The sequence below is a fragment of the Astatotilapia calliptera genome, chromosome 15 (genome assembly GCF_900246225.1).
Source record: "Astatotilapia calliptera chromosome 15, fAstCal1.2, whole genome shotgun sequence".
Taxonomy (NCBI): domain Eukaryota; kingdom Metazoa; phylum Chordata; class Actinopteri; order Cichliformes; family Cichlidae; genus Astatotilapia; species Astatotilapia calliptera.
In genome coordinates, this window is record NC_039316.1 from 6,164,554 (window position 1) to 6,179,757 (window position 15,204).

At 38.4% G+C, this 15,204-nt stretch overlaps 1 protein-coding gene across 2 annotated transcripts in view; it reads left to right on the top strand.

Moving 5' to 3' along the window:
- The window catches only part of nbas (NBAS subunit of NRZ tethering complex), a 178,036-nt gene that overhangs the window by 96,368 nt on the left and 66,464 nt on the right, over positions 1-15,204 (top strand). For both annotated transcript variants that reach the window (XM_026142563.1, XM_026142564.1), the window contains exons 42-44: positions 1,872-2,095; positions 2,300-2,410; positions 9,650-9,900. In XM_026142563.1, the coding sequence (XP_025998348.1) occupies positions 1,872-2,095; positions 2,300-2,410; positions 9,650-9,900 (586 nt within the window). The remainder of the gene's footprint in view (positions 1-1,871; positions 2,096-2,299; positions 2,411-9,649; positions 9,901-15,204) is intronic.

Consider the following 15,204-nt stretch of genomic DNA (forward strand, 5'->3'; position numbering starts at 1 on the left):
TGCGTTCATCATTTGTTTGAAGCCAGCTCACCTTCTGCAACCACTTTTCCGAGAATACGCGCTTCTTTTGTGGATCGGACTCCTTCTGATAGTTCTTTGGAGGTGGAGGAACACCAAAGTAATTGCTTAAAGGAGCTTCTTCGACATCTTTAAGAGTTCTAAACAAATGTCTGTCCTCCTCCAGAAAATCTTATGTACGCAATCGCACGTTGCAACTTCTTATCTGGTGCGCGTCTTTTATTTTGACAGCGAATGCGCACCTGCGGACCACTTATGTGCACCCCTGTTTATGTGACAGTTTTAATCATAAATGTGTAGCCACAATCTAGCTTCCTATTGGCCTGAATCAAGGTGACAGCTACGGTTCCTGATACGTTTACCTGTAATCTGCCGATGTGGAATAGAAATAGGTGTATATTTGAAATTGCGTGATTATACTGGGCTGTACCAAGCAAATTGATATAAGTCTGGACCAAGATGGTCTGTCCCCACCTTTTTTCTAAATTATTGCCATTTTTGAAAATAGCCTCATTAGTTTTTCACAGCAAAGCCGCAGAAACCTGTGAAGTTTTACATGCCACGCAGTGCAGCAGTGTTTGAAGCTCAGTGTGTGACACTGTTTAATGATGAGCTTTAAGAACAGTGTGCATTTGGTCCAACATGGCTCTAAAACCGTATAGTGCACCCTAGAATTTTATTTCAAATCAAATTATGGGGAGGAAAGAGAGACTCAGTTTGTCTTTGCTGGATTTTATGTTAAGTTGCGCTATATACAGAGCATGACTTCTGAAGAAGTTCAGAAATTCAAAGTAATTTGCACAACAATCTGTGGTAATTGGACATTCGAGTGAATTTCATTTTTATTTTAAGCATAAAATACAGCCACGTTAAAAACAGAGTTTTAAAGCACTCTGTGCAGTCCTGTGAAAAAGAAGTACATCATTGTTGCTTCCATAGGAATTAAGATAAATAGCAGCCAGGTGTACAATACCACAATATACCCAGGTGTGGACGTACAAGCAAAGGCACAATTGGAAAAAGACCGAACAAGAATGGCTTGTTTGGTCAAAGTTTCAATGGCCTAGTCAGCATCCACATGTGGCGCTCTTCCACATTGTTTCCTTTATCCTGTCTACCTCCCTTACCCCCAACCGGTTGTGGCAGATGGCTGCCTCCTTATTGTAGGGTCTTTACCTTCAAATATAAAGCGCCTCGAAGTGACTGCTGTTGTGATTTGGTGCTATATAAATAAAACTGAATTGAATTCCCGAGGCTGCTTCTACTGAAGGTGTGTTCCTGTTAAAAAGGAGTTTTCCCATTATCCTCAAGTGCTTACTCATGGCAGGCCATCTGATTGTTGGGGTTTTCTCTCAGTTATTGTAGGGTATTTAGCTCACGGGGCCTTGAGGTGACTCTTGTGATGTGGCGATATGATACGATGAAAAGAAGAAGGGAAAAATAACAGAAAGGGGAAAATGAAAAGAAAATGAATTCCTGTGGCAGGACCATAAGAGAGCGGTGCAAAAACATCAATGAACTGAAGCAATGTTGTAAATACAAGTGGGCCAAAATTCTTCCACAACAATAAAGTCATACAGGAAACAATTACATCATACTGTTGCTGCTAAAGGTGGTTCCACAAGCTGTTGAAACTATAAATTTCTGTAATGTAATATTAGAAATTGAAAAACTACAAACCATCTCCATTATACAGCAAAAACCATAAATTAAAGCCAAGCAGCCAAACTGCTAAGAGACCCACAGTGCCTGTACTTTTTCGTATACCGCTACTCCTTCTTCTACTGTTGAAGTCTAAAGCAGACCCTGGAACCATGAGGGTAAAAATGTGAAATTTATTTTCCTTCTCACAGGCTGATCCAAAGGAGCTGATTCGATTGGTCACACAGCACGTGTCCTCGTATTCAGATTGGCCCGAGGAGCTGCAAAAGCTGATCAGCCAGCTGCATATGTACAACGAGCGTCTGACAGACTTTACCCAGGCACAGGTGTTGCAGGGGCTCGGCCGTGGTGTGGACGTTCAGCGGTTCAGCTCTGACGCTGATTACAAGAAGGAGACCATACTTGGTCTCACAGAGTAAGTGTGGCTTAAATGTTGGTACTTTTGGATTTGCACTGTAATTGGAAAGGTGCACTTTTTTTTTTTTCCCTTTTCTTTGTTTCTACTCTGAAAGATTGTTCATACCACACACTTGGACATGAGTGGGAGATAATGTCAATTTCTGCTTTAATTAAATGAAATCTAAAGACTTTCTTTCTGTTTTTGTACCTGTGTGTTTAGGACACTGGATGATGGTGTGTACAGAATCGCTTTGTCTCTGGCTAAGCGCTACAGTGTTCCTCTGTGGGAGGTCTACATGACCCACCTCGAGTTCCTCTTTACAGATAGCGGGTATACACACACACACAAACGCGCACGCGCTCTGTTTAATTACATTTGTGCACACACATCTGTCTGTCTCTTTGTTTTCATCTTCAGATTTTAAACTCTGAAAAGTGTAGCGACGCTCCCTTTCAGTTATAACAAAACTTACCTACATAAAAAGCCAAAACACCGCAGGCTATATCAAACATGTTGGGAATATGTGTGTTTGTGTTTTGTGAGTGAGAGGATGTGAACCATCATTTATTTGCTCTCTGACTTCATAGCTGGGTGACTGACTAGCTCTGCACCTTTGCTTGTTTTTACAGAATGCCAAAGCTGAGGTTGTGTATGTGTGTGTTGGTACGTGTGCACACGTGTGGCTCCGTGATAAATATCCACCTGTCACATTCCGATATAAGGAAATGGTTTATGGATTCCACTTAACAATAAATTACAGCCTATACTTTTCTCAAACCTGATCACAGCTATTCTGTGTGTGTGTTTCCTTCAAAACCTCAAGATCATGACAAATGTGTGAGGAATATTCTGCATCTGCAAAAGGCTTATTGATTTAACAAAAGGATGCAGGGAATGTTATAAATAGAGAAGAAATTTAAAGGGAAGAATAAATAGAGTCAAAACGTGTGCAAAAAGAATTTAGACTTTTATTGATCGTTGTAGGCAAATAAATTGTTTATGTTTTACAAATCCCACATGTTTTAGGAGAAGCAGTCAGCTACAGTGCAGTGCCCAACAACTGAGTCCTTTGCTGAGGCCTGTATTTAAGTAGCATGGTTCACTTTACTTTAACAGTTGACCTCATTGCCAGTTTGCATATCAACACTTTAAACAGTATTTTAAATAGTACAGTACCGTGCAGAAGACTTGAATCACACCTCATTTCTTTGTGTTTTGCTTCTAAGTTGCCTTTTATGTGTTTTTTTTTAAAGTGGTCTTGAGCAATTCTCCAGGTTTTCTGAAGGTCTTTCAAAGATTTTCTTTAAACATTTATGTATCTTAGCCTGGTGTCCTTAAAAAGAATTTGCGGAAACTGAACAAGTATAAGACAAAAAGAGGAGGTAGCAGGCTTAAAAACATTATCATAATACGATAACAGTAGCTGATCTTTGATTCCATGACCTGATCGGCACTGTATATTATCTGGGACGGAAAGGGTAAGGTTGTCAACAAACTTTTTTCCTAAGAAAAAAAACAACAACAACAGCTACAAATAGGTTGGGGTTTGAAGCCTGTCACCTTTTAAAGTTTCCCTCAGAAACAATCATGAAATGGAATCTGTTTCTCCATTAGAGATACCAAACATTACTGTCTTTCAGAAGAGCTGGCAATTTTCCTTTCCCATGTGATGGCGGGGTAAATTGTTAAAATCACATTTTTTCGCTGACATAGATCAACGCTCTAAAGTCAATGTAGATCTCAATATGGTTACAGAAGAACAAAGTTAAAAGTCCATAAGTATATTTCAGATGAAGAGAACTCTAAGGACTCATTATTAGTTTAAAGCACATCCACAGAATCAGTGTGTGCTTAGGGGGTGAGAGTGGGAGGCAAATAGATGGCGGGAGAAGAGATGGATGATAGAGAATGAGTGTCCCTGAGACAGTCCTATTAACACAAAATGTATGCTTCAGAAGAATCAATGTGCTGCTAAACACTGCCGTCGTCAGCTGTTCTCTGCCTCCGTGTATAAAGCTTTGTAGATGTTTACAAGTTCTCTTTATGGACCTGCTTTTTAATGACATCCTAATGACAGCTATAAATCTATCGAAGAGACTTGTCCAAACACAGAAATGGGTTCACATATTGGTCAGTGGAACCATCTGTTTACAGTTTTGGCTTTAAATCTCATGTCTAGCTCCACCTTTACATATTTGTTTCACATAATGGTAACTTCTTCAAATATTGATGATTTTGTCTGTTGAAAAAAAGACTCATCTTGAGCCACGCCAACTGAATTTGTGAAGCACTTTAAAAACTGCAACCGCTGACCAAAGTGCTAAACATAGGAATAAAAATCACTACAACTAAAATACAAAAAAATATAAAATAAAAGCATCAATAAAACACAGAGCACAATTAAATATGAGTGAATCAATAAAATCAACATTTCAAAGTAGTTTGAAAGATGAGCAGAAGAGGTGGCTCTGAGGAGCGGATTTAAAAATCATCAAGTCCTATGAACTCCCATCAATGATACCACTTATATGTACTTCACTGTTTCAGATCTTCATATTGAGATTCAGTTTTTGAATTTCAGGTAGATTAATAAAACTGATCCAAACAAAACCTCATTTGACCCTCAAAACGACACAGCTCCAAGTTCCTCGTGTCAGTTCCTACCTGCTGCCAGCGGCTGCTTGTGATGTATTTTCTGCACATCACTGTGTTCCCATCATGAGAAATAAATAGTCTTTTGTGGCACGTTCCCTTCAGACTAATCCCCAGCCAAGATGTGTTTTGCTTTGAGCCTAATGAGGAATCCTCTGAGACAGAGAGAACACCTTTAAAGTTTGTACCAGCTCTCTTCAGGTGCACATCTGGTGACCTCATATGGCAAATTAAAGTTCACATCATATCAGATAATGGCTGTGTTCTAATGCCCTAACAGTACAGCTCCAAAGGTGCCAAATGTATATCACTATATAGTCTTTAACACTGAGTTGATTAGAACTGCTCCGTCCCAGCTGATAAAAATCCGAATCAACAAAAAGAACTTCAAGGATAATTTTTCTTATTAACTTATTAACTCCTACAATGTTAGAACCCAAACAGAGATGATGATCTCAGATAATATTTGTGTCTCTAAAATCAACTTCACCAGGACTTCTGCTTTGCTCTGTCCAACCTGGCCACTTGACACTTCAGACAGTTCAGGAATCTTGCATGATGCAAATTATATTTATACTACATCTTGAAAAGAATATTAAGAAAACACAGTCTTCCTTTCCTGTCAGTTCAGCTGCACTTTAACTGCTATTTCTGAATATATTTGTTTCTGGCATTATGCATATTGTGTATTTCAATACTTTTGTGCCAGATATGACTACCGGTAATTAGCAAGTGACTGACTTGACTTTGAATTTTTTGAATTTTCAGTATAAATTAAATTGAAAAATAAAAATATCCTGCAATATATATTATGTTATATATTCCTCTCATAATATTGCATGCCCATAGATTGCATTTTTAAAAAATATTCTCAGCTAATGATGACAATTAAAAAAAAAAAAAAACCCACATTCCTAGCATTCAGGGGTAATGTGAATCTTGCTTTAGCTATACACAGGTTAGCTGCAGTACTGCCTGTATTGAGTTGAACGTGTTTGCTCTGTAGAGACTGTTGATGTACTCTGCACTGAGATTCTTTAAGGATTGAGCCTGGACTTCGACCATGACCTCGGGCATTACTCTAGGCATGCTTTTTGCTGTCATGGGGGACAACCAGAGAGCAGAATATGGACAGTGAGGTGCAACAGCATAACCTTTGGTTCCTCTGATGTTTTCACTTGTACAATAAAAGTATACCTGACCGTTAAAACAATGGATATTTTGGTGTCTTAGGAAGGTCATTTTGACATGCTGGCATTTATCCCTCTATGACATGTGCAAACTTGTGCCACAATCTCCCAAACAAACCAGACGTCCATCCCCAACTCAGCTGTTCCTGGGCTGTTTTTGAAGGTTAGATTCTGAATGTTATGAAGACATGTTTTTAAGCTATTCTAGAGGCAGGATTTGAATTTGATTAGTTATTTTGATTACAAAACATCTGTAAAAATAAAAGCTCTCAGATTTAACGTTATTTCTAATTTAAATGAGAATTGGAACCAGTTCAATGAGGAAAAAAATACGTGTATTTGTTAATGTGAGTTCAATTACAGCACACGCTCTCTGTATGTAATTACTTCTTCATAATAATAGTGAGAATTTGGTAGTGACATATTTTTGATGTGTTTCAAAATGTGTATCAGGGAGAAATATTTTGGAGTTTTTTCACTTTACATGACTCCAAAGTGCAAAAACACTTTCACAGCCCTGTGCTGGACAGTCATTTGTAACCTGGTTAATAAAGAAGAAAACCCCCCCACAATTATAACAGCACTGACATTTTAAACGATCATTACTACTCTTCCAAAGCTCACCTACACTTTTGTTCTTCTTGCCACTTTAATTAAATATGACTCACAATTTTATTATACACTTAGGTCTATCAAATGTGGTTAAAGTGCAGAATTTCAGCTTTAATTCAAAGGCTTTTACAACATTTACATTAATTGTTTAGGAATTACAGGCATTTTTATGCAAAGTTCCCCATTTTCAGAGGCTTTTTTTTTTTTTTTGTCCAAAGGCTAAAAATTATTAGAAATTGCAATGTGAGACATGTTAACTTTTTATTTTATGTCAAATGAAGCAGACATAATATTAGAAGTGGATTCAAGGTGTTGAATTTGTATTTTTTCTTCATTGTAATTTTAAATATGAGACCCCAAAAAGATGTCAGTCCAAATGAGGGAAGCCATCATTCGGATGAACTTAAATCAGCAGCTTGGCAATGCCAAATGATGGTGGTGGATGATGACACAAAACTTCCACTTAAATTTCAGCTAAAATACATGCAGACAGAATTAGTTTCTGGTGGGAAAAAAACCCATCTTCACAACATCTAATCAAGTCAAGAACCCCTGAGGAGGTACGACTATCATTGTCATGAATGGGATTACAAAAAGGTAAAAACCAGTGGGTCCACTCAAAATCAGGAGGGCCAGATTAGACCTTGCCAGAAAACATCTAAAACTGCACGCACAATTCTGGGAGAAAGAATCTCACTGGAGAGATGAAACCAAGATGAACTTGTACGAGAAAGAGCGAAACAGCTCAGGATGTGAAGTATATCACATCATCTGTCAAACATGGTGGAGGTAATGTTATAGAATGGCAATATGCGGCTGTCAGTGGAACTAGGTCACCAGTTTTACACCAGTAAAGAAATGGGATATTCTTCTATTTTTTGGGTTGGCTGTGGTTCAGAAGGTAGAGCAGGTGGTTTTATTCTTGGCTGCTCCAGTTTGCATGCCAAAGTACTGTTGGGCAACTAAACCCCAAGTTGTTTCCGACGTGTTCATTGGAGTGTGAATGTTAGGTAGAAAACACGCATAGAAAAAAAATGCTTTTATGAATGTGTGCAAATAGGTGAATGAGGCCTGTAGCAGAAAATACTTTGAGTGCTCAAGCAGAGTAGGAAGCGCCATAATTGAACTAGTTCATTTACTATTTACCATTTTAATGGTCAAGTTAATCTCAACCCAACAGAGTATATTTATTGAATTATGTTATTAAAATAAAATACAAAATTCATAAAGAGTCACAAACAAGCAGTAACTGAAGGTGGCTGCAGTAAAAGAAAGTAAAAGGAGGAAACAGCATTTGGTATCCATGGATTCAAAAACTTCAGGCGATCATCGACTAAGTATAAAGAATAACCTTTTGTTTTAAATTCTGTTGTGCTTATCTATTAATTTTGAGCCTCTGAAATGGGGAAGGGTCTACAAATGTCTGTAATTTTTGAAACCCCCCTGAATCAAAGCTGAAAGTCTGCGCTTCAATCATAATATTGACTGATTTTAAAATCCACTGTGGTGGTGTACAAAGCTGACTTCATCCAGCAATTTATGGACCTAACTGTTATTCTCCCCTGGACAAATTGGCTCTTTACTTCAGCAGAGTTTTATAACAAACAAGAGAAGACTGCAATGTGACGCTCCGGATATCACAGAGAAATAACCACAACCAAGATAAAGTAGCAAACTGTGTTGTGTGAGCAGCGAAATGCCACGAAGCAAACGGCAGTAGGTAAGCCACTACGCAGCAAACTTTTAATAAAGCTATCAGGCTCTATATATGTTGACCGAAAACACGCTGCCAGCTGTGGATACTGAGAAGAAGATATGCTCCTAATGTGAGCAAAGATGCAGTGAACACCTTTTGTCAATTGAAAGAATAGAGGGGCAGGGAGGAGATAACAAAGCAGAGCTTGGCATGAAAACTGAGCACTCTCTGCCAGCTTCTGTGCCTTTGTGTAGTTGCTTATAATGCCCCTCAAAAAAAAGTCCTGGCTGGATAAGTCGCAATTTCTCTTGCAATTCTTCTTGCATCGCAGTGTTTTTAGGCACTTTGGAGCTAGCGTGATTAACTAGTGAAACATCAGACTTTGATTGGGGTGACGGGCCGCCTGCGTACGCTTAAGAGGGAGACGAGAGGAAGAGCGAGCGAGGGTGTCTTCACTCTAAGTTAGTCGTTCTGTTGACTCCAGCCTTATTAGAGCCCCTGTTGTGAGGATGATTAGTGTTATTTACATTATCGAGCTTATTGTCAGCTGCCGTGCCGCAGCCAGGCTCTATATTTTTTTCATTAGCGAAAGCCTGACAGAGAGCCCAGAGGAAGCATTGTTCCCTTTGATGTTGTCCCGTTCTGACAGATAAACAGACTTCCACTCACACAAACGCACTCCCATGAAGCCACAGATTGCTCGGAGCCCCTCGGTGACTTCAAGCAACTAGCTTTACTTCGCCTTTGCCTTTTCGTTCTTTGTATCGCTCCCTGCTTAACTTTTGTTTGTGGTTCTCCAAGTTTTTTTTTTTGTCATCCTCTTTCCAGTGTTTTTGCTTGTGTTCTTTTCACTTTTTCTTTTGCTCTTTAGACCACCTGCTGATCTTGACTGAGATTTGTAGCAAAACACGCTTAGCAAGGATGTGCACACGTCTTGTGCAACCTGTATGCTTTGTGATAAGCCTGCAGATTGCTCTTGTGTTTTTGCACCACTGTTTTTAGCGCTACTGTTTTCAGAAATGACTTTGGAGCCAAATAGTCTCCATTGCTGGTAGTCTTCTCTTTGATTTTCTGTTGATGAAATGTGTGGGTTTTTCTTTTTTTGGTTAGCTGTGTTTTTTTCTCATCTCTTTCAGGCATAGTGGCTATTGCTGTCTATATGAAAGGCTCAGATCTTTTCCTTTCTGATGCCTGAAACTTCAAGTGTTCACACACTGCGTACCAATAGATATTTTTTTGTGAAGCCATTACAAACAGCAGGTTTTTACAACCACATATGTAAAAGCTTTAAACTGATAGTAGGCCAGGCTATTGTTGTGTGTTTACTACAAATCCAGCTATATAAAATTATATTTTCATTTCATTTTCTGCACATTTTTCCCTGTTTTTCTTATTCCATTCCCGTTTTCTCTTCCACAGCCTCTCCACCAAGGATATTGAAACCCGGAGCGAATCCCTCAGCTTGTTTGAGACTTTAAAGTGTAACCCTCAGGCCTTTTACAGCCACATGACGAAGTATGTTCTTCCCACTGTGGAAGGAACAGACCTCAACCGCCTGCTCTACTACTACACCTTACTAGATGCTGCGGGCTGTGAGCCTTACGTCACCACCACCATTAAGCCAGACTCTCATGTTAAACTGCTCAAGAAGCTTCGGGCTGTTGCCAACGGTGAGGTGTACACTGTTTTTTATGGTGATTATATAGTATATGTAGTTCATAACTGGCATTTTGATTGTTGTTCTGACAAATCCCCCAGCTAAAACGTTTTGTTACTGACATAACCACGGTTCTCTGAAAACCAAGTGGGGGATCCTATAAAGGGGAAGTGACTTCTTGCATGACCAATCACAGGAGCTCCACTAACACCATGTTGGTCTAAGATAGACCAGTCACTGTAAGGACACAGGGACCCTTGACCCACTTTAAAATACATTTTAATCTATAACAGTTAGTCAGATTTATTTAGTACTAAGCATGCCATTACTGTTTTACAACCCTGTGCCAGGAAAATGATAGATATGAAGTGCAAGCAATAAATCAGATTAATTCAAATGGAATTTATTATTATAAAACAAATAAAACAACAATGAAGTCTGGAAGCCTGCAGTATCAGCAATATTGGCAATGAAAAGATGTAGTTATGGTTTTAAAAAAATTCTTGGCTTTTATGTTTCAGGATTTAATAAAGATCATCTGGTCCTTAGCATGTTTTAAAGTTAGGCAAATACAGTTTCAGCTAAACTATAAAACATACACCACATCAACCCATGTCATTATTTAACAAAAACTAAGCCAATATACAGAAGCAGTGTGTGAGGAACTGAGTACGTCCCATGATTCCCTAGCTTGTAGAAGCACCTTAAGCAGTAATAACTTGAAGTAATCATTTTTTGTATGACTTTATTAGTATCTCACATTGTCGTGGAGGAATTTTAGCCCATTCTTCTTTACAGTGTGGCTTCAGTTCATTGAGGCTTGCAGGCACTCATTTATGGACAGCTCTCTTAAAGTCCCACCGCAGCAAGACTCCGGTTGAAATAATGGAGGTTCTGAATGTTGTTTCCCCGGGGACATTCACTGTGGCTCAAGTGAAAAAGAAAAGTTTGGACATGAAAGATGATATGAAAAAGTACTAACAGACTGCAAGAAAAAGAAGAAAGTAGGCAAAGGACAAGGAACATGTGATCCGTCAGCTCTAGAGGAGAAACTCACTGCAATGAAATATAAAGAAAGAAAGAAAAATCCAGATTCTCCAGCTAATAGCAGGATAATGCGAATGGTGACATTTCACAATAATATAAATAATTTTTAATGAAGATAATTTAAGAAAAAAAAAAGAGATATTTTATACATATATTTTTTAACTTAAAATGTTAAAATTTACAGCCTCCCATTTAGTATTTTGCTTTCTTTACATGCAGTTTCATTTTTAATTTTTCTTATTTAACTGTAATTTTGGCTTATTGTGTTTTGGAAAAATGACCAAATATGACGACTACTACTACTAATAATGATCATAATACTACTGCTAATACTTGTAGTAATAATCATAATAATGAAAACAATGATGATAATGATGATCATGGTATTAGTAGTACTGCTAAGGGTAGTATTCATTTTAAATACTTGGTTTTAGACATCCTAAGACAGCCAGACCTTCATTTGTTTGTCTGCATGGTCAGAGACTTTCTGAGAAATCATTGAAATGTTCTTACGCGTGATTTACGTACACACTGAGCGCGAGCGAGGGTTATTATTTCACAAGCCTTGTGGTTTGTTCTGATGTAGCTTTGTAAACCTAAGCCATGTTTCCATGTTGTTTTTAGGCAGAAGAGGCTTTCTCCTGGCAACCCTTCCATGCAAGCCTTGTTTGGCTTTTTTTTAAACTGTACTGCCATAAGCTTTAACATTTTACATGCTAACTGAGGCCCAGGGAGTTTGAGATGTAGATCTTGGGTTCTTTCATTTTCATTGAGTATTGCACTGTCTGACCTTGGGTGAATTTGCTGAAATGTCCACCCATGGGAAGATTGGCAGCTGTGAATGCATTCGCTTTAGAATGATGAACTTCAAATTGTTTGGAAAGGGCCTTATAACCCCGATCAGCAGCAACATTTGCTTCTCTGATGATATTGCTGATGTCTTTCCTCCATGGCCTTTTGTTAACATACACCTCAATGCTCCATTACCTGTGATAGCAGTAAAGGCGTGTTTAGCTTTTCACACAATGCTTGTGCATTGTGTCTTAGTTTTTGTTAAAATGATAATGATGTGGTGCAATATATCATGTGTTTTGGTTAATCTGGGGTTGTATTTACCTAATATAAGACCTGGTAATGAATTGCTATGTTTTTTTTAGTAAGTAGTAAGTTATTGAAGTTGCAAATGCAAATAGCTGATGCCAGGCACAGAGAATAGAATACAAAGTGCGTCTGTGGGCCAGCATTTTTAGACGGGAGGTCCCAGGTGAGAGTGTACACGAGTTGATGACCCTCCCATGTCAGGCAATTATCCAGTCCTACAAGGAATGCTAGACTCTTTGACAGGTTGTCACTACTGAAAAAAAACCCCAAAACAAAATGAACCAGAAAAAAAAAATCATGGCAACATTTCTTGCTTTTAAATTTCTGTATAATTCCACTTATTTAAAAAGCGTTTTGTGTGAAATCATGAGGGAAGTCATTTTGCATTCGGCAAACAGGGTTATACTTTAGAAAAACAGAGTGCTGCCATTTCTATTTGCAGACTAAATAATAGCCTTCGTTTACTGAAGAATGCAGTTTCTGAAGAGTGAAATGCAACAAAAAAAACAAATTCATAGGGATAGTGCACCTGTTACTGGTGGGTAAAAAACACCTCTGGCCTGTGCTGTCAGGAAGTAAAAGTCCAGACTTGAAGACAATCTGTCTCGACATGACTGATGACTCACACACAGATGCTGACATTGCTTCTGGTCAGCGGTTGTCATGTGGAATTTTAAAAAAACAACAACTGATCGTCTGAATAAAGCTAGTCGCTAACGTTTGACTGGGAAGAACAAATAAAACACCTCCGATGACATCCTGATAGTGCCAGTTACACATATTATCCTTTGTCTGATTCATCTTGCCCTTTGATCTTATTCTGCTTCCTTTTTTTTCTATTAGCTCATGTAGATGTTTTCAAAGATGAAGAGTAGCAGGGTTGAACCATGCAAAACTATAACGATATGGCTGTGAAGTGAAAAAGGAAAACAATTCAGCATCAATCCTATTGATATACCAAGGGTCTGAGAGAAAGCATTGCACTCGGTCCTCTCCCAGGACATCATGTCACTGGTTCAGCGCTCCAGGCTAGAGTGCTCAAACTTTGTTGCGTACGGGTGAAGCTGGTGTCACTTCTTGGAAAAGTTCAGTAAAGGTCAGCCAGGTGTCAGCTGTGTTTTCACGCCTCACTTCCTCCTTCTGCTCCTGATAGCGCCACAGCTTTTACTGGTGACACATGTCTCTGTTTAACACACTGAACCACACATGCCCAAATCACGTACACACACAACACTGAGACATCCACATCAAGACTGGGATGCAGTTTAACATAAAGTAAGAAAAATGAAATTAACTTTAAATGCACTAACTCACACTGCTGCTTTTCAGTTTCACTAATGCACAATTACTGCCACATCACTATATTAGCATCTTGCTGTTTTCTCCTGTTTGTGCTTCTATCGCTTATTTGCAACTCACAATGACAGCGGCTGAAGGTTTACCACTCAAAGAACTGTTTTTCTAGGCTGAAGTTAGAGATGTATAAGGAAATTGCAATCACGTGCAGGTGGTCTGAATGGGACCTTTTATGAAGCAATCCAAATATAAGCCCAGCTCTTCACAGGGGAGACATAAACCTTGTAAACAAAGCAAGATGAGGCTCAAACTGCATCTTCTGGGCAAAAGGTTCCTCAGCAGTTGATGATCTGTGTAGAAGATGAACAGAAGACTAGTTAGTCAATAGACAGAACAATATGAACTCAAGGCAATTTTACATTGTTAAGTCTACATTTATTTTTACAGTGTTGTACAAAACTCTTGAGCCTTAATTCCTTTTTGATTACCTCCACTGAGGAGGTTATAATGAAACTTTATAGAGCTATTTAAAACTGTTTCTTACTGCCACTGGTGTACTGACAGCATAGTGTAAATGTTGTCAGTACACCAAGTAAACTGTAAATCTGATGTCAATTTGGACCTCTGGCCTCTTCTTCAAGGTCAAATAAGGTCAGATCTTCATAAAATGCCTTTTATCATTAAAACTAGTAAAAATTATAATACCTTTTTTGTAATGCCAATATTTAGGGAATGATACTATTATATTGGTATTCTAAATATCTAATATTTCTTATAGTTTGTATGCAAATATGTCACATTTGACCGTATTTTTACATTTCACATCTGCCTTTCTTTCAAGTTGACCTTAAACTAAAAGTATTCGAATTAAAGCATTGTCAAGAGGAAGTTAGAAATATACTGTAGTATAATATTATATAATACCCTCAAGTTAATATTGTTATTAACAAATCAAGTCCCCTTATCTATTACCTACTCCAACATAATGTTTGTATAATCAGAGTCAATATCTGTTGCTACCCTTATCTGATTTTTACTGAACTACAAACTTCTATCAACTTTGTAGTTCTGCCTTGGTGGAGGTTTGCGCTCTGCTCCTAGAGTACTTCCTTTTTTATATTTTTCTCCCCACTAGCCAGACTTTCTTGTAATTTTTTTTAAACTGCTTGTGAGCAATAGTTCTTCAGGTTTTCTGAAGGTCTTTCAGATTTATACTTTGGACACTGCCTACTATATCACTCATTTTAAGCCCAGTCCTTGTACATGAGCATTTCCAGAGAAATGCTTTTTATTTGTTTAGCCACTTAACATTGACCTATGAAACTAGAAAAGGCCTAACTGAAGGGATGAAGCAGGGTTGTGCCTACACATAATGAAAAACTTGGCAAAGAACCTATTTTAAATTGTATCTTCAATTTTGGAGAACTTGTTACTAGCAGCCTGTCACAAAAACCAGCTGGTTTCATATGCTAGATGTGGCGTGACGATGAGACACCATAGAAAATAAATAACAGTGAGTGACTTCACATGGCCACAGGCAAAATAACCGCAGGCGAGCTCAGCACAGGACCTGATAATAAACTCCCAAGCAAGTGACTGAAGCGGCTACCAATGAGATTCATGAGTACTATTGATTGAAACATGAACTGGTAGTAAGTACATTAAGAGGTTACCTAGGTAGCCGGAGCCTTGCATGTCGACCGGATGTCACCTTCAAAGTAATGTCCGATGAGTGAATTGGTTTCAGTGGACTCAACTTTAGGAAAGGGAAACTGGGAGAGAAGGTTCAAATTACACAAGAAGGCAGTCTTTGGAATGTCCTTCAAGAAGCCCGGAGAATTAATCCTAAAGACTACTTCCATAAATGACAAGA